We start from the raw sequence: 23382 nt of genomic DNA on the forward strand, positions 1-23382 counted from the left end.
CACAATGCGAACTGAATCGCCTCTAGGCGCTGTGGCGAGCTTTGATCATCTGCTAAAAGAGGAAGGTCTTGAGTTTTTTCCTAAAAGCCAGGTGATTTTCTTCCTGGCGGATGTTGATTGGTAGAGCATTCCATAGCCGAGGCCCTTGGACAGCGAATCTCCGATCACCCTTGGATTTATACCGGGCTTTGGGCACGAGGAGGAGGTTTTTGTTGGCTGATCGAAGACTGCGGTTTGGTGTGTAATGATTTATTTTCTCCATTAGGTATTGCGGAGCTTCTCTATGCACGCATTTGTGGGTGAGGCACAGGGTCTTGAACGTGATCCGATTTTTTACGGTTAGCCAATGTAAGCTCCTCAGTGAAGGAGAGATGGATTCCCAGGGTTTTTTTCCTGTTATCAGCCTTGCCGCCGTGTTTTGGATCAGTTGTAATCGCGCAAGTTGATATTGTGGTAATCCTATGTAAAGCGAGTTTGCGTAGTCCAGTCGTGAATTAATGATTGTTCCAACTACCACTGCTTTGTCATTCTTTGGGATAAAAGGGATGAGTCTGCGAAGCATGCGCAGCAGATGGTGAGATCGACTGACTACAGATCCTATTTGCACATCCATTGACATTTGTGCGTCTAAAATAACCCCGAGACTCTTCGCTTTGGAGACGGTTGGTGGAGACCAGGAGGTTTTGGTTGCAGGCTTATGATTTGGGTGTAAGATAAGAAGCTCTGTCTTTGATTCGTTCATCTGGAGGGAGTTGGTGGAAAACCACCTGAGACCTCATCCACCATAACTCCGCCAGGCAGCTAGACCTTTTTTCAGGAATATTCAGTCCCTTAACGTTCCAGGAAACCAACTTCAAGGCCATGGCGGCTGCGGTCCCGGGCCGGCAGTCCCCACTGGAGTCAAAGAGAAGAAGAGAGAGAGAGAAGAAAAAATAGAAAAAGGAAAGGGGGGGGGGGAAGGGGAGGGGGTGGAAAGGAGGTAAGTCAAGAAGCAAGGATAGGGAAGGACTAAGAGTAGTCCAAGAGAGAAAAAGGGGATAGCGGGGATGGGGGATGTAGGGAGGTCGGGGGAGTACTAAGTCTCCAAAAGGAGAGTAACTGCCAATCAAGGCATTCGGGGCCTATTGGGGGAGGAGGTAGGGCACTTCAGAGATTGGATCCCATTGGTGCAGTACCACCTCAACAGCCTGCAATCTCGTGCAGCCCCCGTAGGGCCTGCAAATAGTCAGTATCTCAACAGCAATAGAAACATAAAAGACCATGGCGCTGCATACCATGGAGAACATTCAGCAACATATCAAACAATACAAATACGTGTAACCAAAACAGTCCTTTCAACCCAGAGTGCATAAACATTTGGACCACCCAAACACCCCCCTCCCGCCGTGTTCCCTTCCCCCTGCTGGCTCCACTGCTGGGGAGGAGCCGAGCAGGGGGGAGCAAGTGTATCAGCCATCACCACAGGAGACCCTCTCCGGCCACGGCCCAGGCCTGGGAGGGGGACGTGCCTTGTAGACGAAAAGGGGGAAGAGAGGGAAAAAAAACATCAAATCCCTATAGTCCTTCCTCTCTCTTCCCTCTCTCTTCCTCCCTCTCTCCCCGCCCCTTGGTGGGGAGAAAAAACATAGCCCATACAGCAGGAGCCTCTCTAGGCGTCATGTCCCCTCCCTGACAAACCCAAAGTTCCCTGAGTTCTCTATTGGGGCCCCGTTGGGAGCTGTTTTCCTGTCAGGCTGCACCCCTATACCGGAGATCTTCCCTTGCCGGGGATAAATACCAGTATAAACAGGAGGCTGGTCGGCAAGTCCCCACCAGAGGCCATGGGGAGGTAGGGCGGACCGTGGGTCCCAAGTCTCTCGGTGGCAGGGAAGAGTCTCGGGGGGGGGGGGGGCAGCGCAGCATACAACAACAGTGGCAAGAGGGTCCTTGGTGTCTTGCATGTGCCCCGCGGGGCATGGAGGCAGTTTCTGATTTTCAGGGGCATTTCAGAACCGTCCAGTCCTATGGCCCAACCGGAGAAGTAACCAAACAGAACTGTCAAGCCCAGCCCCACCCCCCCAGCCGGCAATGGTCCCCGAGTTCGGAGTGAGACCGGGTGGCCCTCTGAAACAGTGTCTAACTATAAACAAGTGTCACCAGGTTGCAAGATGTAAGGCGTAGCCTTACTTACTCAGGGCTCATGGTCCTGAGGTGCTTGCGATCTCCGTCGCTGGGACCGGCGATTCCGCCGTGATCTCTGGGGTCTAGCCGGTTGGTTGTTCGCCGTGGCCATAGTGTTTTGAGGAAGAACAAATGCCAGCCAATCAGGAATAGAAACCGGTGGTAGCCCCAACATTTCCAGGAAAGCCAGGACTTCCGAAGGGTGACGCAGGGCGTGGGACCAACCTCCTTTGCGGACGATAAGATGGAATGGGTGCCCTTACTTGTAGGGGATCCGCTGTTTGTTGAGCTTCTCCAGGAGGGGCCGCATGCAGCGTTGCATTTGAAGGGTCCTTCGAGAAACATCAGGTAGCAATGTGATTTGGGCTCCGTCAAAGTCCAGACTACCTTTGTGCCATGCTGATTGCAGAATGTCTTCCTTCACCGAGTAGCTGTGCAAACAGCAAAGGACGTCACGCGGTCTACCCTCTGCGGGGCCTCTTGGGCCCAGTGTTCTGTGGACCCTGTCGATGGTAATTGGGGTTTCTGCAGGGCGGTCTAAGCAGTTATTAAAGATGGCTGTGGCCGTAGCCTTAAGATCTGCCTGTCCTGTCACCTCAGGCAGATCCCTGATTCTAATATTGCGTCAGCGGTTGCGATTTTTGAGGTCATCTAAGAGTAGTTGCAGCTGTGTGACCCTGTCTGTGAGGGTGTCCTGGGTGTCCCGCATACCCAAGATATCTTTTCTTAGGGCTGTCACCTCCGTCTCCAGCGAAAGTACCTTTGTGGTTGTAGCTGACACTTCCTGCTTAACCCCCGCTATCTCACTGCTCAGTGCTGTTTCAAGTCTGGTCACCATGTGGCTCAGATCATCCTTGGTAGGCAGATTTTGTAAGAGGGCCCACAGGGATCGGTCCACAGAAGGTGCAATAGAATGAGACAGCTGGACCTCCCTCTGTGTCTGAGGTATATACAGTTTGGCCAGGCAGTTCAGGGGAAAGCAGCCTGCTCTGAGAGGGCCCTTGGGATGCTTCTGAGCCCTGCCAGGGTGGCAGCCCACTGTGTTCCGGGCTGCCCAAGGAGGCTAGGGATAGCGTGCGGGGAAGGCAGGGAGAGAGGTCGCTAGTTGGCGAGAATGGGGGCAGATCGTGGCCCCGCTCTGTTCCCCTCCCTCCTCTCTCAGGCGTGGCTGGTCCGGAGGCGCCCGATGCAGCGGGCGCCATCTTGGCTGGATCCGGCGTGGAGGCCGGGAGCTGGAGCGGGATTAAATACCTGTCCATCCCTCCTGCAATGTCGTTCACCCGGTGGGCTGTGTCTTGCCACTGTCCGTGACTGCTGGGGATGCTGAAATGTGCGGTATGGCTGTGCTAGCAGGCTGCCGAGGGGTCACGGACCGGGAGCTCAGATGGCTTGCGTCCTCACTCTTCCATGCCGAGACCACGCCCCCTTCATTGTTTTCTAAGGTAACTACTTTACCGCATCAAAAATATGGGAGGTACTAGTGTGCACAACCTAATGCCTATAAAAATCGCCAGGAAGCTGCCAACATATAAAAGCGATCTCAGCACAGTGTCATAAATATTTGTAAATGATATGTGGCGCTACCTCACCTAACTACAATCCTTGAATAAGTGAAAAAATAAAAATATCATTAATCATCACATGTATATGGTATAATACAATGTATATCCTTAATATAAATAAAGTGCAATAGTGATAAATGTGCAAACATATGACGGAATATTGTGCAAAACAACTTATAAAGTGCAGTAAGCTTCTAAAGAAAACTTTCCAAAGTGCAGTCCGTGCTAAGCAGTAGTTGAATGCTCCAATAATGTGACCATTAGAAGAATTTTATACATCAAGTCCCACAATATTGCAATATATTATAATCTTCATATAATAGTTCATTCAAAATCAATTAAAGTGCAAAGCTGGGTGTAGTCCACCTTCAAATCCACCAATCCTCTGTGCTTGGTGCAATCTGGGCTGCTTCCCCTGTTTCCCGCAGCCTCTCACCTCTATTGGCTTCCACTATAGGCCATATGATGCTGTATGAGTGATTACTATTGCTCTCACATCAACTTCCCGCAGTTTCAGCATGCCATATATTGTAGCATGACATCGGTTTTCACAGCCATAGAGAATCCAATCGTATGGTGAGGGAAAGAAGAATAAGGGGCTCCAATGTGTAGTGTGAATAAAATATAGCTTTTAATAATCCACACAAACCCTTACATATAAGCAGAATATAGAGCTCTGTAAACAATGGGTACTTCCGGTCTCGGCCGCAACCGGGAGGGACAACACCTGGCTCCTCCCTGACAAGTTGCGTCACCGTGCGTGGGTGTTGGCACTACTGGCACTAATCTGACGCTGCCTGGGGCTGACGCGGACCCTAACTGACGTTAAAAACTTTATTAGGTAATATACGATGGGTACCCTGAAGCTATGAGAAACGAACCAGTCTCACCCGTGACACTAATACAGTGATCACTGGTGACAGGGTGATTAAGGGGTTAAACCTTTAGGGGGGTACCCTAAAGTGACCTGGGCCTACTACTAAGTACCCTAACGCTGATTATTGTCACAAATGACACCAGTACAGTGATCAGTGAAAAATCTGAAAACTGCACTTAGTGACACTGTGACAGGAAGTGAAGGGGTTAACTGAGTGTGCGATCGAGGGTGAAAAGTGTACTGGTGTTAGTGTAGCTCACATTTTAGATGTCTTCTCTCTGGAATCGTAAAGAATTCCATGAAGGGAGATGACATCACTTCTGCCTGTGTTTACACTTACAGGCAAGGGAAGCATTTCATTCATCAGAACCGATCAGCAGGTCCAGGCCAGAAATAGTTTGCCTGGATGTGAAAGATCGGTTCTGTAACTAATCCAATTGTTGCGAGGGAGCGACATGCGGGTATGGTGATTTGTGCAGCGGTGCCATTCTGCCGCCATATATCGAGGTCAGGCACTGAACAGGAGGGAGGTGCCAGGAACTCAGAATAGGGACCCAAGATGAGGAGGAATCCAGGCTGATTTGTGCAAATCCACTGCAACAGAGCAGGTAAGTATAACATTATTTTCTTTTCTTACATCAGGGGACACAGAGCCATAGTAGTTACTATGTGGGTTAATATGGGAACCGACAGGTGATGGACACTGGCACACCCCTAAGGCAAGACATGTACTCCACTGGAAGCAATCCTTGCTGGGGCTAGCCATGCTGACCGGATCCGTTCTGATGTCTTTTCATGGGCTAAATGCATGGTACCCAGGCCTCGGGTCCAAAGAAACAAGGTTTTGCTTGCGAACGCTCTTCTTTAGAGAGCTGGGCCCTGGGATCCAGTACTTTTTGGTAGTAAGGCCATAAAGTTTTTACTGGCAGGGTGCTGTCACAGGTCCAGGATTTGTGGGTAAGCCGAGGTTCCTGAAGGTTTCCTAAAAGGTCTCGGAGACTACCGTGAAGGGTGAAGATTTGGTCTTTATCTCTGATAAAACCCTGCTGCGAGGAAAAGTCGAGGGAGATTTTCTCAGGAATTTCGCCTTGTATGTATAATGTTGTCATGCCTATGTGTCACCACTGGGGGCTGTATTAAGCACTTACCATCCTGACGCTGGAAACCACACAGAAGCCTTCATTCTTCTCTCCTCCAGCCGCAATAGATCCTCCAGTAAGAAGGGGAGGTCTGGTCTGGTCTCCTCCTGTGCCCCCAAATAGTTTTTTTTCCCCTTCGGGGAACAGGATGCCAAAGCAAAAGGGTCAGACCGCGGCAGCTCAGCGGGGAATTTACCCCCGCCATGTCTACAGACGCCGCTTGCGAGGGAAAGCACTTTCCTTTGAAAAGGAAAGGGGGGGCCGTATTCCACACGGGGGGTGTGGCTAACAGCATCAGACGCCGGACACATGTACAGGAAATGATTTAAGCACTGTGTATAGCTGCTGCCTGGCTGTGGAGGGACAGAGCAAAGAGGTTGGCTGGCTCAGGTTTGGTGACACAGACATTTCCCTTTGACACATTGTACTGTAAAGAGGCTAGGATTAATAGCTATTGCGCTGTACTATAGCCTAGCAGTTTACATTCTTTCGCTGGTAATGCCTCCTCTTTGTGCTTTAAAGCTATCAGTGGCAAAGGGACCAGGAACTCCTCTAAGGGTTCTAAAAGGTCAATGATTACACAACAAACTAAAACCATTTCCAAAAGAATGTCTTCCTCTTCTGAGAGTGTTGCGGCCGGTCAGATTGAGCCGTCCGGGGAAACTGTGGTTGCAGTGGTGCAAGACACTGCAGCCCCTGAGTATGTCGCGATACTCGGGCTATCATTGCTGGTTTGGAAAAGAAGATTGATGCTATTTTATCCCTCCATAGTGGGGTAAAACGTAGCAGATCCCCATCTAGTGCTCAAGACCCTCTTTTGGAGGTTCAGGACGCTGGGGATCAGGTAGATCTTCCCAAAGATTTGGAAGATACTGGTTTGTCCTCTTCGTAGGATTGTAATATAGGAGTAACATCGCAAGACAAGTTGCTTGTGCGTTCTCTTACTAAGTTGGTTTGTTCAACTTTTTTGCTGCCTGCAGCGCAGGCTCTTGATGATCCCACCTCTAAATTGGGATCATTAAAACCTCCTCCATCTGGGGATGCCTTTCCTATTCATGCATGGCTAAGGAAGCTTATGTATGGGAACATCCGGATAAATAATATTCTCCTCCTAAGAGATTCTCCACACCTTATCCTATGGAAGAGGACTTCTATAAGAAATGGGGGGTTCCAGCGATTGATGCTGTGATTGCCTCAGTGAATAAGAATCTCACATGTCCGGTAGATAATGCGCTAATGTTAAAGGATCCAACAGATAAAAAGTTGGAGCTTCTTTCTAAAAGATATATGGTTTTAGCAAGTTCAATAGCGCAGCCGGTTCTTTTAAGTCTATTAAGGAACAGTTTTAGGCAATGCTTAAAGTCTGTGCTTAAATGCTTAAAGGTCTCAACGGCCTCAACCATCACGTTCAAGGGGAAAACCCCAAGTGCAGCACCAAGGTCAGAAGAGATCACAAAACAGAATGTTAAAGCCTCCTTATGAAGGGGTGCCCCCGCTCGCTTGGGTGGGGGGAAGGCTCCTGCAATTCTCAAGGATCTGGCAGGAACAATGTCAAGACAGATGGGTGGCTTCTGCTGTTTCTCTAGGTTACAAACTAGAGTTCCGAGATTTCCGTCTCCTCAGTTTATAAGGTCAAATGTTCCCAAGGGCCCAGAGAAGAAGGCGGCTCTCCTAGTGCTGGATCATCTATTATCCAAGTCGGTAATATCAGAGGTTCGCTTAGAGGAACAGGGCAAAGGTTTTTATTCAAACCTTTTTGCGGTTCCAAAACCAGACGGAGAAGTAAGACCTATTCTAGATCTTGAAGAGCTGAATCGGCACTTGAACATCCGATCCTTTCGCATGGAGTAAATCCGGTCGGTTGTTGCCATCCTCCAAGGAGGGGAGTTTTTGGCTTTTATCGATGCCAAAGATTCATATCTCCATGTGCCAATATTTCCTGATCAACAGAAATTTCTAGAAAAGATGAACCACCACTCCGAAGTAATCCTCGAGGACTGAAGCTCTGTCTCCTATTGATGAGCCCCAGGTGCTGACCGTTACACACACCATGAGCAAGCAAGCAGAACAAAACTCTGGATAGCCGCACACTGGAAAAAGACTTGAAATCCCATCTTTAATTGAAACAACGTGGGTCACATCAAAACAAGATAAAAAAAATCCACAGCAATGTGTAAGCACTGATTACTGTGCGAAACGCGTCAGTATTTTCCGGTGCCCTGTTATTCTTTTGCTGTGGATTTTTTTATTTTGTTTTGATGTGACCCATGTTGTTTCAATTATAGATGGGATTTCAAGTCTTTTTTTTCAGTGTGCGGCTATCCAGAGTTTTGTCCTGCTTGCTTGCTCAACAGAAAGTTCTGCGCTTCGAAATAGAAAATCATTTTCAGTTTGTGGCCCTGCCATTCGGTCTAGCCACAGCACCACGGGTGTGCTCAAATTCTAGCACCTCCTCTAGCCATATTAAGGGCTCAGGTCATAACAATCCTAGCTTACTTGGACGATCTGCTTTTAATAGATCATTCAGTTTCAGGCCTAAACCACAGTCTGGTCACAACTGTAAACTATCTGGAATCTTTAGGCTGGATTCTCCAACCTAGAAAAACCCTCCTTAAAACCATCAAGGAGATTACAGTACTTGGGTCTGGTCATAGATACCATACAGAAAAAGGTATTTCTACCCTAGACAAGAATCAGTTCCATTGTAGAGCTAATTCAAATCATCAAAGCAAAGAAAAAGCCTTCCATTCGTTTGTGCATGAGATTGTTGGGGAAAATGGTGGCCTCCTTCGAGGCCGTCCCTTATGCGCAGTTTCATTCAAGATTGCTACAAAACACAATCCTGTCGGCCTGGAACAAGAAGGTTCAGGCTTTAGATTTTTCAATATTTTGGAGATCCGGGCAGTTCGAAAGTCCTGGATGGTCAGACTGAGGGACTGTCCTGTTAGGACTCAGTCCGACAATGTCACGGCTGTGGCTTACATCAATCGCCAGGGGGGCACGTGGAATTGTGCAGCCCAAAAAGAAGTGAATCATGTTCTGACTTGGGCAGAACACAACGTCCCTTGCCTATCGGCAATATTCATTCCAGGAATAGAAAATTGGCAGGCGGACTACTTGAGTCGCCAACAATTATTTCTGGGGGAATGGTCTCTTCACCCCAACATCTTCCTAGCAATATGTCACAGGTGGGGTACTCCGGACGTGGACCTGTTCGCGCCCAGATTCAACAACAAGGTGGTCAACTTTGTGTCGAGAATAAAGGATATGCTAGCTTGCGGAACAGACGCATTAGTCTTCCCATGGGATCAGTTTTCTCTGATCTATGCATTTCCACCAGTTCTGCTACTTCCGCGTCGTCTTCTCAGGATCAAGCAGGAACAAAAGGAGGTGATTCTGGTGGCCCAGAAGATCTTGGTTTGCCGAAATCATAAAGATGGCAGTAGGAGTCCCTTGGACTCTGCCATTATGCCCAGACCTTCTCACATAAGGTCCGGTATTCCATCCTACCTTACACCCGCTAAATTTAACGGTCTGGCTATTGAGACCAACATTCTAAAGGATCGTGGGTTGTCTCCTTTGATAGTGTCTACCTTGATTAATGCCAGGAAGCCGGCTTCCAGAGTCATTTACTATAGAGTCTGGAAGGCATATGTTTCCTGGTGTGGATCCAGGGGTTGGCACCCCAGGACATATACCCTAGGTAGAATCCTTGATTTCCTGCAAATGGGATTAGAAATGAAGCTGGCCTTGAATACTATCAAGGGCTAGATCTCGGCCTTGTCAATATTTTTTTCAACGGCCTCTAGCTTCTTACTCTTTAGTGCTTAGCTTTGTTCAGGGATAACACGGATCAATCCCCATATCAAGGCACCTCTAAATCCCTGAGATTTGAACTTGGTCTTATTGGCTTTGCAGAAACAGCCTTTTGAACCCTTTGAGTGAATTTCCCTTGGTTCTTTTGACTAGAAAGATTGCAATTTCTTCTGCTAGAAGAATATCAGAACTAGCGGCTCTATCTTGTAAATTGCCATATCTGATCATGCATAAAGATAAAGTGGTGTTACATCCTCATCCTGAATTCCTACCAAAGATAGTGACAGGTTCTCACTTAAACCAAGCTATTGTTCTTCCTTCTTTCTTCAAAGAGTCTCGATCTAGGGAAGAAAAGGCACTACATTCCCTTGAGGTAGTGAGAGCGGTCAGAGTGTATTTAAAGGCGAACGCTTAGGTTCGTAAAACAGATGTTTTATTCGTACTGCCAGATGGTCCAAAAAGAGGACAGTCAGCATCGAAATCCACTATTTCCAAGTGGATTTGTCAAGTCATTATTCAGGCTTATGGTTTAAAGAAGAAAATTCCTCCTTTTCATGTTAAAGCATGCTCAACCAGGGCAGTTAGTGCCTCTTGGGTGGTGCATCATCAGGCCTCTATAGCTCAGATCTGTAAGGCCACAACCTGGTCTTCAGTTCATACGTTTACCAGATTTGATCAAATAGATGTTAAAGGTCATGAGGATGTTGCCTTTGGGCGCAGTGTGCTGCAGGCTGCAGTAGGAGTCTTCTGGCCTCCTTTTTTTGTTGTGTCTCCCTCCCTTCAGTTGCCATTGCTATGATGACATCCCACATAGTAACTACTATGGCTCTGTGTCCCCTGATGTAAGACCAGAAAACAGGATCTTTAAAACAACTTACCTTTTCCTTTTCTTTGATGTACATCAGGGGTAGGGATGAGCTCAGGCGTGTTTGTATGGACCATGTGCAGTGCCCACCAGTAAGTCGGCGCTGCGCTAATCACAGGCAGTGAGGCATTGCCCCAATGTGTGGGTGCAGTGATCGGGCAATGTCTCACTGCCTGTGATTAGTGCAGTGCTGCGCCGACTTCCTGACGGGCTCTGCACGTGGTCCATGCAAACACGCCTGAGCTCATCCCTAATCAAGGGACACAGAGGTCCCTCCCTTCTTATTATACACTTGTATTGCTTGGCTACAAAGCTGAGGGCTCCCAGTAATGGGAAGGGTTATATAGGGGAGTACACGTCTTGCCTTAGGGGCGTGCCAGTGTCCATCACCTGTCGGTTCCCATAATAACCCACATAGTAACTACTATGACCCTGTGTCCCCTGATGTACATCAAAGAAAAGGATTTTACAGGTAAGCTGTTTGAAAAATCCTGTTTTTATAGGAAAACAAGCCTTTACAATCACTTTGACTGCAGGCGTTGGATGGTTACAAGTCTTTATGTGACATTTATTAAAGCGGTTCTCCACCCTGAGGTGGAAGTTCCGCTAATCTGATCCCTCCGGTGCCACAATCGGCACCTTTCAGGGGGGAGGGGGGTGCAGTTACCTGGATAATCCAGGTATCTGCACCCACTTCCGGGACAGACCGCCGCAGATGCCCCGCCCCCCGTTGTGTTCTGGGAAACGCACAGTTTCCAGGACACAGCGGGGACCAGCAGAGACGCGCAGCGCGACTCGCGCATGCGCAGTAGGGAACCGGGCAGTGAAGCCGCAGCGCTTTGCTTCCCGATTCCCTGACAGAGGATGGCGGCGGGGGCAGCAGAGAGACGAGCGATCGCTCATAATCTGCCGCCGTCATCGCTGGACCCTGGGACAGGTAAGTGTCAATTTATTAAAAGTCAGCAGCTGCAATATTTGTAGCTGCTGGCTTTTAATATTTTTTTTAAGGTGCAGAACCACTTTAAGCATTTTTAAAGCCTCATAACCATTCCTCAATGCCTGCCATGAATATTACAATGCAGTAACACCACTCTGTTCGCAAAGGAGCGTTTCTGTTAAAAATTAAGTAGCATGCCGCTTTCATGAGGCATGAACCCTTTTCAGCTGCTTCTATTGATTTCAATGATGATGCTCTGTAACTACACCTTAAAGGATAAGTTCACCTTTTTTTTTTTTCCCTGCTCCCCTTTGTACCAATATAGCATTTAATGTACTTTTTTTGCAAAAATATCAAAGCTTTTCATGAAATCTACATACACTTCACTTGTCGTCATCAATGTTTCTAAATGTATCCATTAGTTTTGTCTTCCTGGTCAGACTATAGGTCATGACACACCCTGCATCATCCACCCTCTTACCTACAAGCCCATTTCCAACAAAGTTGAACTTCTCTTTTTAACAGCACCTATAGTATTTATGGCATTACCATTGAAATCAATTGTGGCGGCTAACAAGTTTTGATGCATCGTGAAAGCGTCATGCTGATTAATTTTTATCACAACACCAACATTCCTGTGGGAACAGCACTGTGTGGTGCCACTGAATATTCATGGCAGGTGTTGAAAAGGGGTTATGGGGCTTTAAAAATGCTGAATAAATGCAGCATAAACACATCGTATTGGCACACGTGTGAACAAGCCCTAACCGACATAAAATTAGGGTTTTGCTAAGTTTTTTTTTTTTTTTAAAGATCTGGGACTAAGCAAAAAAAGTAATACTGCTAAGCTTACTGTAGCAAATGTCATATCCTGTCTAACAGTGATAGTGGTTTAAAGTGAGATGATTTAATGGATTCTGAGCCTGTTGTATACACTGATCACATATACAGCAGTCCTTGCACCCATAAAATACTCCTTAAAGGCCAGTTCACCTTTTGGGGAAAAAATAAATAAATGCACATATTTTTGCAATGTCAGGATTCTGCAGGCAATCCCTGCAGCTTTCAGTTGGTACCTAGATATGGACTGACTGTTTGCAAGCTGCAGGGCTTGTAAATGAGCTATAAGAGTGCTCGCCTGAGCTCTCGTAGTCCATTATGGACTAAAAGACATCAGCCGCAATGGCTGACAGTACTTGTGGTTCTCTCATTCGCAGATTGCTGTGAATTAATGATGTGGCCGTGTGGACAAAGTGTATGGGTTAAGAATATGTATTTCACGCAATAACTGGCAGAGTGCAGTTTTAGTGGTTGTATGACATGAACATCCTAGGATGTGCATGAATGGGTGAACAGTGACCAAAGTGAACAAAAACTGCATTAATTACTGAATACTGATAGCGAATCAGTGGGAATAGTAAAAAAAATCCATGTGTTTTATTAATTTTACAGTATCCTAATCATACTATATGAAACTTATTTTATTCTCTTTTTTTGCCTAGGATTCGCCCTCTAGTGATTATGGAAACAGAAAATTGGGTATGGAAATGTTTAACTCTCTAGGTTGCTCTGTACTATGACAGTTTTTATATACTACAAACAATACACACCTCAAATACCGCCACCTACGTGTGTCAACACTGCGCCAGTACCCTACCTCCCCCAGCTGCCACTTATATATATGTCACTGGATAAATCAAAGAGTAAATATAACCTGACGACTTCACTTTGTCAAATCAATATTACCATGTGGCGCTAAATAAATATAGAAAAGCCCCCCTGTATACCCTTCCACACAGTGTATACTTATAATATATAAAAGGGGCTCTCTAGCCCTTATTCTGGTTACCTAAAAAGTATATGTGTGAAAATATACAAATATACAAACAAATTAAGTATCAAATCACCCTAATTCAAATAGATATACGTGCAAAAAAATTGTGTATCAAATCCAAATGCATATGTATATATCCTTTCCTTTGAAATGCTAGTGAGAAACACAGTACTTTAAATGGAAAAAATGCACATGTGTGAACCACAACTTAATATGTGTTTAAAAATAAAAAGAGCAAGTCCTCAATAGAAGTGTCCAAAAAGAGGGGCTAGTAGTGATACATAGAAGATCAGCAAATCCTTCTCCTGTGTGGTTTCTTATCAGTGTCCCCAAACGATGAAAAACCTTCACCACACCAACAGTGACCCCCTTTAGATGGAGCACTCACCAACTATAACGCCTGGCACTCTCGCACCAGGCTCAACAGGCATTTTAAATCACTCAATTGAGGATCATAGGTGTCCGGCACATAGCATTCAGCGAATAATAATTCCTCTTTTCAGATTCCAGTAAGGTTATTCCCAAAATTCCTCAAAGAGAAAAACAGAGGCCTCCCATAGTGTAATCCTATAAAATATCTTTAATAGCACACTTTAAAAGCCACTCAGTAATGCACTCACATGTATAAAACTTGGAACAAGCACTTCAAAGTCACTGCAATCCTTCACAACAGCAAAACTTCACTCTAAGGCATTGGTGGTCACAGTGGATACTGGTCACAGTTAGCAGTGTCAATGATATCTCTCACCCCTCCTTCTGCTGTATGGTACCCTACAGTCAGGTTCCCAATGACACTCTCTCTCCAGTCCTGTTCCTCGTGTTACAAACACACACACTTCCACCTTGTTTGCAGTGTTGAATCAATCAATAGTAGTTGCCAGATAGCCACGCCCCCGACATGTTTCGTCAGAGGACTTATTCATGGGATTAACACGAGGAACAGGACTGGAGAGAGAGAATAAGAAGTCGTCAGGTTATATTTACTCTTTGATTTATCCAGTTTTTATATACTGCCAATAAATACTATAGTGCCAATATGCTTTTATTCTTGTCTTGTCGAGATTTTTTTTTATTTCTATTTTATTTCCAAAGATTTATAATGCACTGTTGGGAGGCCATAAATGCACTTAGAACCTACTTTATCTGCTTGTACATCAACAAATGTTCATTATCTTGATAGCTTTCATGAAGAAATACAAGTTTCTTGTGGAGAAAAACAAGTAAAGTTATTTTTTTCTAGACAAGATGCTAGTAGTAGTTTAGATATTAATTTCCATTACAATTATAGTGATAGGTTACCCCATTAACATCTCTCTGATTTTGTTTAATACAGTCAATGCTGAATATAAACCTCGTGTACGTACCTCCCAACTTTTGAACTTTAGAATGAGGAACGCTTCAGGGAGATAGTAGCACTCCGCAGAAAAAAGTGAGTGTGGCCAAACATGATAGTGAGAGGGGTTTAAGGACCATGGTTAAATAAAACCTGGGCTTCCTTGTACCTATAAAGTGTACTTTGATTTCTGTGCCACAAGCTGGAGTCTCAGGGATACATATAAACCTCAACACATTCAATTCTCTCCATACCAGGGTTCTTCAGGTCCTTCATAAATATTCTAAATGATTAAGTACTGCAGTATGAACCAACCCTTAAGGGGCCTACACACTATAGAATTTGTATACAATTTTCTTGTACAACATTCCTTTAAATTTACCAAAACCATATAATATGCTGTCAACCTAAACACTTTCAAATTGTATGCAATCAGGCAGGCCCTTGCACTACATAGAATGTAAATCCAAAGGATATTGAACAATAAAAATTGTATAATGTGTATCCAGCTTTAGGGAGAGAGGGGGAAGGATATCTGTGGTATATGGAAGGCAGGCAGGAGGGATCACTAATACATGGAAGGAAGGATCACTATGGTACATAGAAGAAAGGAAGGAGAGATCGCTATGGTATATGGCAGGAAGGATCACTGTCGCCTGGAAGGCAGGATCACTATGGCACCTGGAAGGATCACTTTGGCACATTTAAGGAAGGAAAGATCGCTATGGCACCTGGAAGGCAGGAAGGATAAGACATTTTGGCAGTCTATCCAATGTAGGGGACCCCAAAAACCAGCGTAAATTGCTCATTTCACTTCCTTACCAACTATCACAGTTTTGGAGGCCCTAAAATGCCAAGATAGCATGTTGAGTCCATGGAATTTTTTTTTTTATTTTTTTTTATTTAGTAGTATGCGACATACAATGCAAAGGCAACTTCACAGAATGTGTGATACAAATAGTTACAAACAATCATATTGCATGGGTATCAGAGCCAATGATAAGAAATCCGAGGAGAATAGTACATATACAGCTTTGTGGTCTTGTCAAGATGAGATTAAAGCTCCATCTAGTTGGGATCCTCTACTACTTAAAATATTATTGATACTAGCCCTGCTACCCTCGAAGAGTTTAGATATCTGTAGATAGGGAAAGAGTATTGTGTAGTAGTCAAATGGGGTCGGAGCATACCGTATTTTTTCTTTTTTTTTTTTCAAAATAGTTTATTGTGGTTTTGAAATATAACAAACAGAGCATACATAAGCAAAAAGATAAACATCAATGTATCATCTCAGAGACAAACAATGCAAATATATAGTCAATGTAATACCTAAGCCTAGAGATTTGGTGAGGAAGCATACCTGGAACAATTATTGTTTATAAAAAGGGGAGAGAACAAATAATTGAGCAATAAAAGTGGGGTAATGAATTACATGGGGTCCACTACTGTCTATCATGTTGCTTAGAAGACTGGGACATAAGAGTAGTGGGCGTAATAGTGATGGATATGAATACCCCAAACAGCAGTAGCTACGAAAACCCATTACAGGTCACAAAGGATAAAATGTAAACCTATAAACGTGCATCAAGTCTCTGGTAACAGCATCCACCCCATATGGGAACTAACTGTGGATGAGAGTAACACACCCGGTGGAACAACCGAGGAGTTTGTGTGGAGACTTGATGGAAAACAGTGTAACTGAACAAACCATTTTTGTTTTTAAAAGAAAGATTTAAAGGATAACAAAAGTTAGAGCCCAACCGAATATAGAACATAGAGGGGGGGATGAGGAGGAATGAATGGGGAGGAAAAGTAAAGGAATGTTGACTAGAGCAAAAAATACCAAGATCATGTAAGCATCCCAATGTTTATTTAGGACGATGAAGAGGGTGGTAGGTGAGTATCGGTATAAGTAGGGGATAGCTTGAAATGTATCCAACATGCCCAGGTGTGAGTGAATCGGGAGTGTGTGTCATGAGCTTGATGTATAAGTCTTTCCATTTCTTCAGTGTGATTGATTTGTCTAAACCAATCAGTCAAGGTAGGAATCTTGGCGGTTTTCCAATGTCTGGGGATGCACATCGTGGCGGCATTTATCATGTGTAAGGCAAGAGACTTCTTATAGCTGCTCTGTGGGATCTGCGTGTGATGAAGGAGATATTGGGCTGGTGAATAGTTCGGAGTGTATGTCGTGATCTTTACTACATTGTCATGGACTGCTCTCCAGAACGGTTGAAGTATTGGGCAGTCCCACCAAATATGTAGAAAGGAACCAATATCAGAGTCACATCTCCAACAAGTCGGGGGGATGTCTGGAAATAATCTATGTATTTTTTCAGGAGTGCGATACCATCTAGAGTATATCTTATATCGGTTCTCTTGTGCCGATACGTTTAAAGTACCCTTATGGGTATGTTCATATGTTCGCAGCCAATCTTCAGTGGTCAAGGGAGTTAACAGGTCATTATCCCATTGCAGTTTAACAGTATCCTGTGCTTTGGTGTCCGAGTGAAGTAAAGCAGTGATGGTGGAAATCAAGTGCTTTTGGGGTTCGGAGCTGTTGCATAAAGTTTCAAAGGGGGTAAGCTCCCTATTCCAGAGTGTCAGTGGTTGTGAAGTAAGGAAGTGCCTGATTTGGAGATATTTAAAAAATGGTAAATGAAGTTCTGGAAATTTAGAAACCATATGGGGGAATGAGAGAATCTCCCCGCGTTCAATGAACTGGGATGTTCTGTAAGTCCCTGTCTGGTGAGGAGGTCTATGTTCTGAGATACCGGGGGGAAAATCCGGGTTAGAGGATAAAGGAGTCATAGGCCCTAGTAGTCCGTCAACGCAGAGAGTGGCACTCGTACGGTGTAGAGCCTGTATAGTTGGGCCTATAAAGGGGTGAGTCCGGATCGGCATGGGGAGTGCTGATTTAGCTATCCATGGGAGATTGGTCAGAGGAAGTGGAATCATGTCTTGTTCTAGGTGGATCCAAGCTTTATTGTGGTGATGAACATGCCAATCCACAATTCTAGTGAGCAGACAAGCGTGATAATAGTTGTGTATATCTGGTATACCCAGGCCACCATCATGTTTGGGGAGAATTAGTTTGGCCCAGCTTAGCCTCGGGGCACGGTATCCCCAGATAAATTGTCTGCACATATGTTTATATGCACGGAAAAAAAGTTTGGGAAGAAGTATAGGGATTGTTTGTAGGAGGTATAATAGTCTAGGAAGGATATTCATTTTGAGGATTGCAATCCTTCCAAACCATGAAAATGGGCCTTTGTGCCAGGTAACAAGGTCTTCTTGAATTTTAAGTAGCGTCGGGCCAAAATTCAGATCATATAATTTGGATAAATCAGAGGGGATGTTTATACCTAGATATGTTAAGGCCTGCCGCTCCCAACTGAAGGGGAAGTTACGCTTGCAGTGAGCCAAGTCAGAATCCGATAAAGTGATATTCAACGCTTTCGATTTTTCGAAGTTTATTTTTAAATTAGAGAGGGTTTGGAAGGATTGCAGGTTCCTCAACAAGTTTGGAATCGAGATTATCGGGTCTGTAAGAAAAAGCAGTATATCGTCTGCGTACGCAGCAATTTTATACGATTTACCCTTTATGTCTATCCCACGTACATCAGGATTATCTCTCAACATTCGAAGAAGGGGTTCAAGGGTCAGAACATAAATGAGTGGGGATAGTGGACACCCCTGACAGGTACCATTGGCGATGGAGAAGGCATTCGACAGACGACCATTAACTCTTATTTTAGCCGTGGGAGTAGAGTAGAGGACCGCAATCATGGACAGAAGTCGCGGAGGAAGGCCAAGATGCTGGAGCACAAGATGCATGTAGTCCCACGCCACTCTGTCGAATGCCTTCTCCGCATCCAACGAAAGAAAAAAGCCTTTCTTTTTTGTGTTAGTCAGCCAATGGTGAATGTTCAGAGCTTTTGTTGTGTTATCTCTGGCTTCTCTACCAGGGATAAAGCCCACTTGGTCAGTTGAAACGATATCAGAAAGTAGGGGGGAAATCCTATTAGCTAAAATCTTAGCATACCATTTAATGTCCACATTAAGCAAGGAAATCGGGCGATAGTTGGGGATCAGTGTTGCGTCTTTACCTGGTTTGGGGATCAGTGTGATGTGCGCTTCGAGTAAATCTGTAAGTGGTCTAGTGGATGTTGAGAGGTCATTAAACGATGCAAGAAAGCGGGGAGTCAATACCTCAGACAAGGACTTATAATAAGCTGCAGACAGGCCATCTGGGCCTGGGCTTTTGCCCGCTTTCAGTTGTTTGAGGGCAAGGGTGGCTTCGGACAATGAAAGGGGGGCATCTAGTGTTGTCGTAGTAATGGGGTCTAGAGAAGGAGGCGCGTATTTAGAAAGAAAATCAGATATAATGTCTGTTCTAGAGCGTGTCATATCTGTATGTGGTTGGTGCGGTAGATTATACAGTGAATGAAAGTAAGTCACAAAATTTTTTGCAATAGCATCAGAGTCAACAATTGAGTCTCCAGTTGGGGTAACAATCTTATGGATAGTATAGGACGCTTTCCGCTTCTGAAGGGCTCTGGCTAACAATTTACCAGCTTTATTGCCCGATTCGTAGAACAATTTGTGGGTAAGAGCAAATTTGCGCTTCAAGGTTTTTTGCAGTTCGTCTAGTAGCTCAGCTCTAACTGCCGTAAGCTCAGCCAGATGTGATTCAGCCAGTGTGCGCTTATGAGCCCTTTCCAACAAGTGAATGCGTTTGTATAGTTCATCTAAATGTGCTTTCTTTAGTTTACGTCTCTGTGCAGTCATAGATATAAGCAAGCCGCGGACAACACATTTATGCGCCGCCCAAATGGCTGCACGGGGCACATCGTCTGTCGCGTTTTCTGTAAAATAGTTAGATAGGCAGTCTTTAAGTGAGGCAATATTGGCTGTGTCTAGTAATAGAGAATCGTCAAGTCTCCATATGGTGGATCGAGGAGGACCTTGTGACAATAAAAGGGAGATTGTTATTGGGTTGTGGTCAGAGAGGAGTAACGGTTCAATCGTGGCCTTTTCTAAACTGGCAATGTCTGCTTGTGAAAGAAAGAAATGATCTATCCGGGAATATTTGTCATGCGGAGGCGAGTAGAAAGTGAAGTCTTTAACCGTCGGGTGAAGTGTGCGCCAGGTATCATGTAGGGATAGTAATTGGAGTTGTGATTTGATATCTCTTAATGCCCGGAAAGTAATACAAGAGGAGCCATTAGAGGTATCAAGGGAGGGATTTAGGGGAACATTAAAATCTCCACCTACAATAAGGAGTCCAGTCTGGAATGTCGTAAGCAGGGAGAGAGTTTCTCTGAAAAAGGAAACTTGGTGAGAGTTTGGGGCATAAATGTTAGCTATAGTCACCTGTCTGTTGTAGATGCTGCCTTTGAGGAAGAGATATCGTCCTTTTTTATCACAGAGCACGTCAGACACGATTAACCACTTGCTTACTGGGCACTTAAACCCCCCTCAGTCCCAGACCAATTTTCAGCTTTCAGCGCTGATGCACTTTGAGTGACAATTACGCGGTCATACAACACTGTACCCAAATGAAATTTTTATCAATTTTTATCACAAATAGAGCTTTCTTTTGGTGGTATTTAGTTACAGCTCGGAGTTTTATTTTTTGCTAAACAAACAAAAAAAGATGCAAAAAAAAAAAAAAAAAAAAATCATGTTTTAATAGTTTGTTATAAAATTTTGAAAACGGGTCATTTTTCTCCTTCATTGAAGTGCGCTGATTAGGCGGCACTGATAGGCTGCATTGGTGGGCACTGATGGGCTGCATTGGTGGGCACTGATAGGCATAGTTAAGGCGGCACTAATAGGCACAGATAAGGCGGCACCGATGGGCACAGATAAGGCGGCACTGATGGGCAAAGATGGGCACAGATAAGATGGCACGGATGGGTGGCACGGATAAGTGGCACGGATGGGTGGCACGGATGGGCACTGATAGGTACCACAGATAGATGGGACTGATGGGCACTGATAGGTGGCACTGATAGGTGGCTCTGATAGGTGGCACTGCTGGGCACTGATGGGCGGCACTGATGGGCGGCACTGCTGGGCACTGATGGGCGGCACTGGGGTGCAGCACCTTTGAGGCAGATTTTGGGTGGCACTGTGGGTGGCACTGTGGGTGGCACTGTGGGCACTGCTGGGTGGCACTGTGGGCACTGCTGGGTGGCACTGTGGGCACTATGGGCACTGCTGGGTGGCACTGACAGGGGGGCACTTACTTTATTTCAGGATGGCACTGCGGGTGGCAGGTGGGCACTGGCAGGGGGCAGGTGTCCGCTTTTATTGCTGGCCGTGATCGGGACTGATGTCCCGAACACGGCCGCCGGCGATCGGCTTTTTTTTTTTCTCCTCACGCTGTCAGCGCGAGGAGGAATACTAGCCGATTACCGGCTCCGTTTTATCACATGATCAGCTGTCATTGGCTGACAGCTGATCACGTGATAAGGGGTCGGGATCGACCCCTTACACGGATCGGTGATCAGGCGAGTCTCACGGACTCGCCGATCACAGAGCGCGCCGCGCGCGCCCCTCAGGGGGCGCGCAGGCCGCTCGTAACCGGGACGACGTCAATAGACGTAGTCCCGGCAATCTAGGTCCGCGCTAATGCCGTCATTCGGCAATAGCGCGGATCCCAAGTGGTTAAAGGACAGGATTTTGAAATGAGTATAGACACCCCTTTCGATTTAGCGTCATCATTGGTTGCGTGATATACTAGGGGATAATTGGCGTTTTGGAGTTTGGGGATTGCGTCAGTACGAAAATGTGTCTCTTGGATAAGGGCAATATGTGCTTTAGCTTTGTGCAGTGTATATAACAATTGTGATCTTTTTTCGGGGGTATTTAAACCTTTAATGTTTAAGGAATAACAGATAGTAGGGGAGGCAATCTGTGATAAATCCCTAGGTGCATTTGTGGGGGGATCTGGGACCTCCATATTGCAAGGGTATCGGGTGAAATTGGGGTTGTGGAAAGGAAAGATACGGGGGGGAGAGACACACAAAAAAAAAAAAAAAATTAAAATACCACTGTTTCAGGTGGTAAAATATAGGTGACGGTGTAAGGAGAATCAGGGGACCCCACACCGGAGAGATGTGTGACCCCTTATCCACCCCACAGCGGGGTTAACCAGGACAAAGCCCAATGGAGGACTGGCAGAAAAAATTGCGAATGAACAAATAGGTAGTATACAGTATATAATATATAATATACAGAGAAACGGTGGTACGGCCCTCGGGACTAAGGAGACGGGCACAATGTTCATGAGATATAATGGGTAACATGGAGATTTGATAAGTAAACAGCGGTTAGCACACTGGTGTATCCATGGAGATAGCACAGATATAATAGATAATACAAGTAATCGGAAAGGTGAACAGGTAAGTTACAATCTGCATAATGGGTAATGGACAGGTGGATTACTGGAAGAGTGTAGGTTGATCTGAGCTAGCTCATTAGAGGAGGAGAGGCATAACATCGAATTATGGAGGATTATAGCTAAGGTCTTGTGCAACATGTAATGCTACATCTTGTCGATAGGGGCGTGCAAGCAAGAAAGAAAATTAGGTGATACCAGAGCAGTTAAGGCCTAGAAGACATTTTGAGTCATATGGAAACAAAAATTAAAGCATATCAAATATAGGGGATACTAAATTAGGATTAGGCTCATGGGAATACCTAAAGAGTGGAATAAAATCAAAAAGCAACAAATATTATTAGCCAATGTTAACAAACTTAGTAAATGGAAACCTGCAGGCTGTAGATACAATGCAGAAACAGAGTAGGCAGGGTAGTGGCACGCTTACTTCCTGAGATGTATAAAGGGTTCTTGGTGGTCACACGTTCGTACCTGCGCCCAAACATGGCTATAGTAAACGAACCTTAATATATATTGAGCTGCAGAGAAGTTTAAATAGCGAGCCACATGTTACTACGGTTGATATAACCTACCAGGTAAGTGTCATATATATTACTGCAGCCTGTATATACTTAGCCCGCCATGAGAAGAAACCTAGCAGGAGAGTAAACTTAATGAGCAAGTCAGAAAACTGTAGCTGAACAGAAGATAATCGTACCAAAAGATCCTTCAGTACGGTACGAACGACAAGCTTAGTTTCGTATGGCCGCAGCAACAGTCCGAACGAGGATCCGTGTAGATAAATTGTGGAAATATTATATATCTAGTGGAAAGTAGAAAGTATAACCTTTGAAATCCGCTATGTGTTCCAGTTGTCGTAACGTGGAGGAACCTTTTCAGATGCGAAAGCTTCATAGAGGACAAGTAGGGTGGGTATCTAAAGCCGTCCGCCTATGCAATCCGCCGGCATCCATCACAGTGCCAGGTTTCCCGTTTGAGGAGGCAATATAGGCAAGATTTACATCCAACCAGGACGAACGAACAAGTAGTAGATGATATGTCCAGAAGAACTAAGGTAGCAGTAGGAACAACAGCCGTCAAATTCCAGGTACTGCATGAAGTTAAGGATGTATACATCTGAGATGTCAATAGTCCCTTCGTGCTCTACGCGAGCGTGGAGAGGAAATTGGGCTGTAATCTCTGGTAATGGTACCAGAGTGTCGGGTCCCCCTGGATCGAGATGTAGATCTTCTCCTCCGATACGGGGTAGCTTGAGTGTCCATCAGGTCGTCAGGAGGAAGCATAGGTTTAGGTATCAGCGGACGAAAGTTAGCATACCAATTCGGGATTGCGATCGGAGGCAAGTCCAGTATAGCACAAAAGTTGGGCAGGTCTTCTGGTACCTTAAGATGAGCCGTACGTCCGAGATGAGAGGCGGTAAGACAGAACGGAAATTTCCATTTGTATAA

The 23382-nt window shown here is 45.3% G+C and overlaps 1 protein-coding gene across 7 annotated transcripts in view; it reads left to right on the forward strand.

Annotated features, from left to right (window-relative positions):
- The window catches only part of LOC143996726 (uncharacterized), a 492973-nt gene that overhangs the window by 321414 nt on the left and 148177 nt on the right, over positions 1–23382 (forward strand). For all 7 annotated transcript variants that reach the window (XM_077491975.1, XM_077491976.1, XM_077491970.1 and 4 more), the window contains one exon: positions 12859–12895. In XM_077491975.1, the coding sequence (XP_077348101.1) occupies positions 12859–12895 (37 nt within the window). The remainder of the gene's footprint in view (positions 1–12858; positions 12896–23382) is intronic.

The sequence above is a fragment of the Lithobates pipiens genome, unplaced genomic scaffold, assembly GCF_037356315.1.
Source record: "Lithobates pipiens isolate NorthernLeopardFrog02 unplaced genomic scaffold, aLitPip1_a1.2 Scaffold_19, whole genome shotgun sequence".
NCBI classification, from domain to species: domain Eukaryota; kingdom Metazoa; phylum Chordata; class Amphibia; order Anura; family Ranidae; genus Lithobates; species Lithobates pipiens.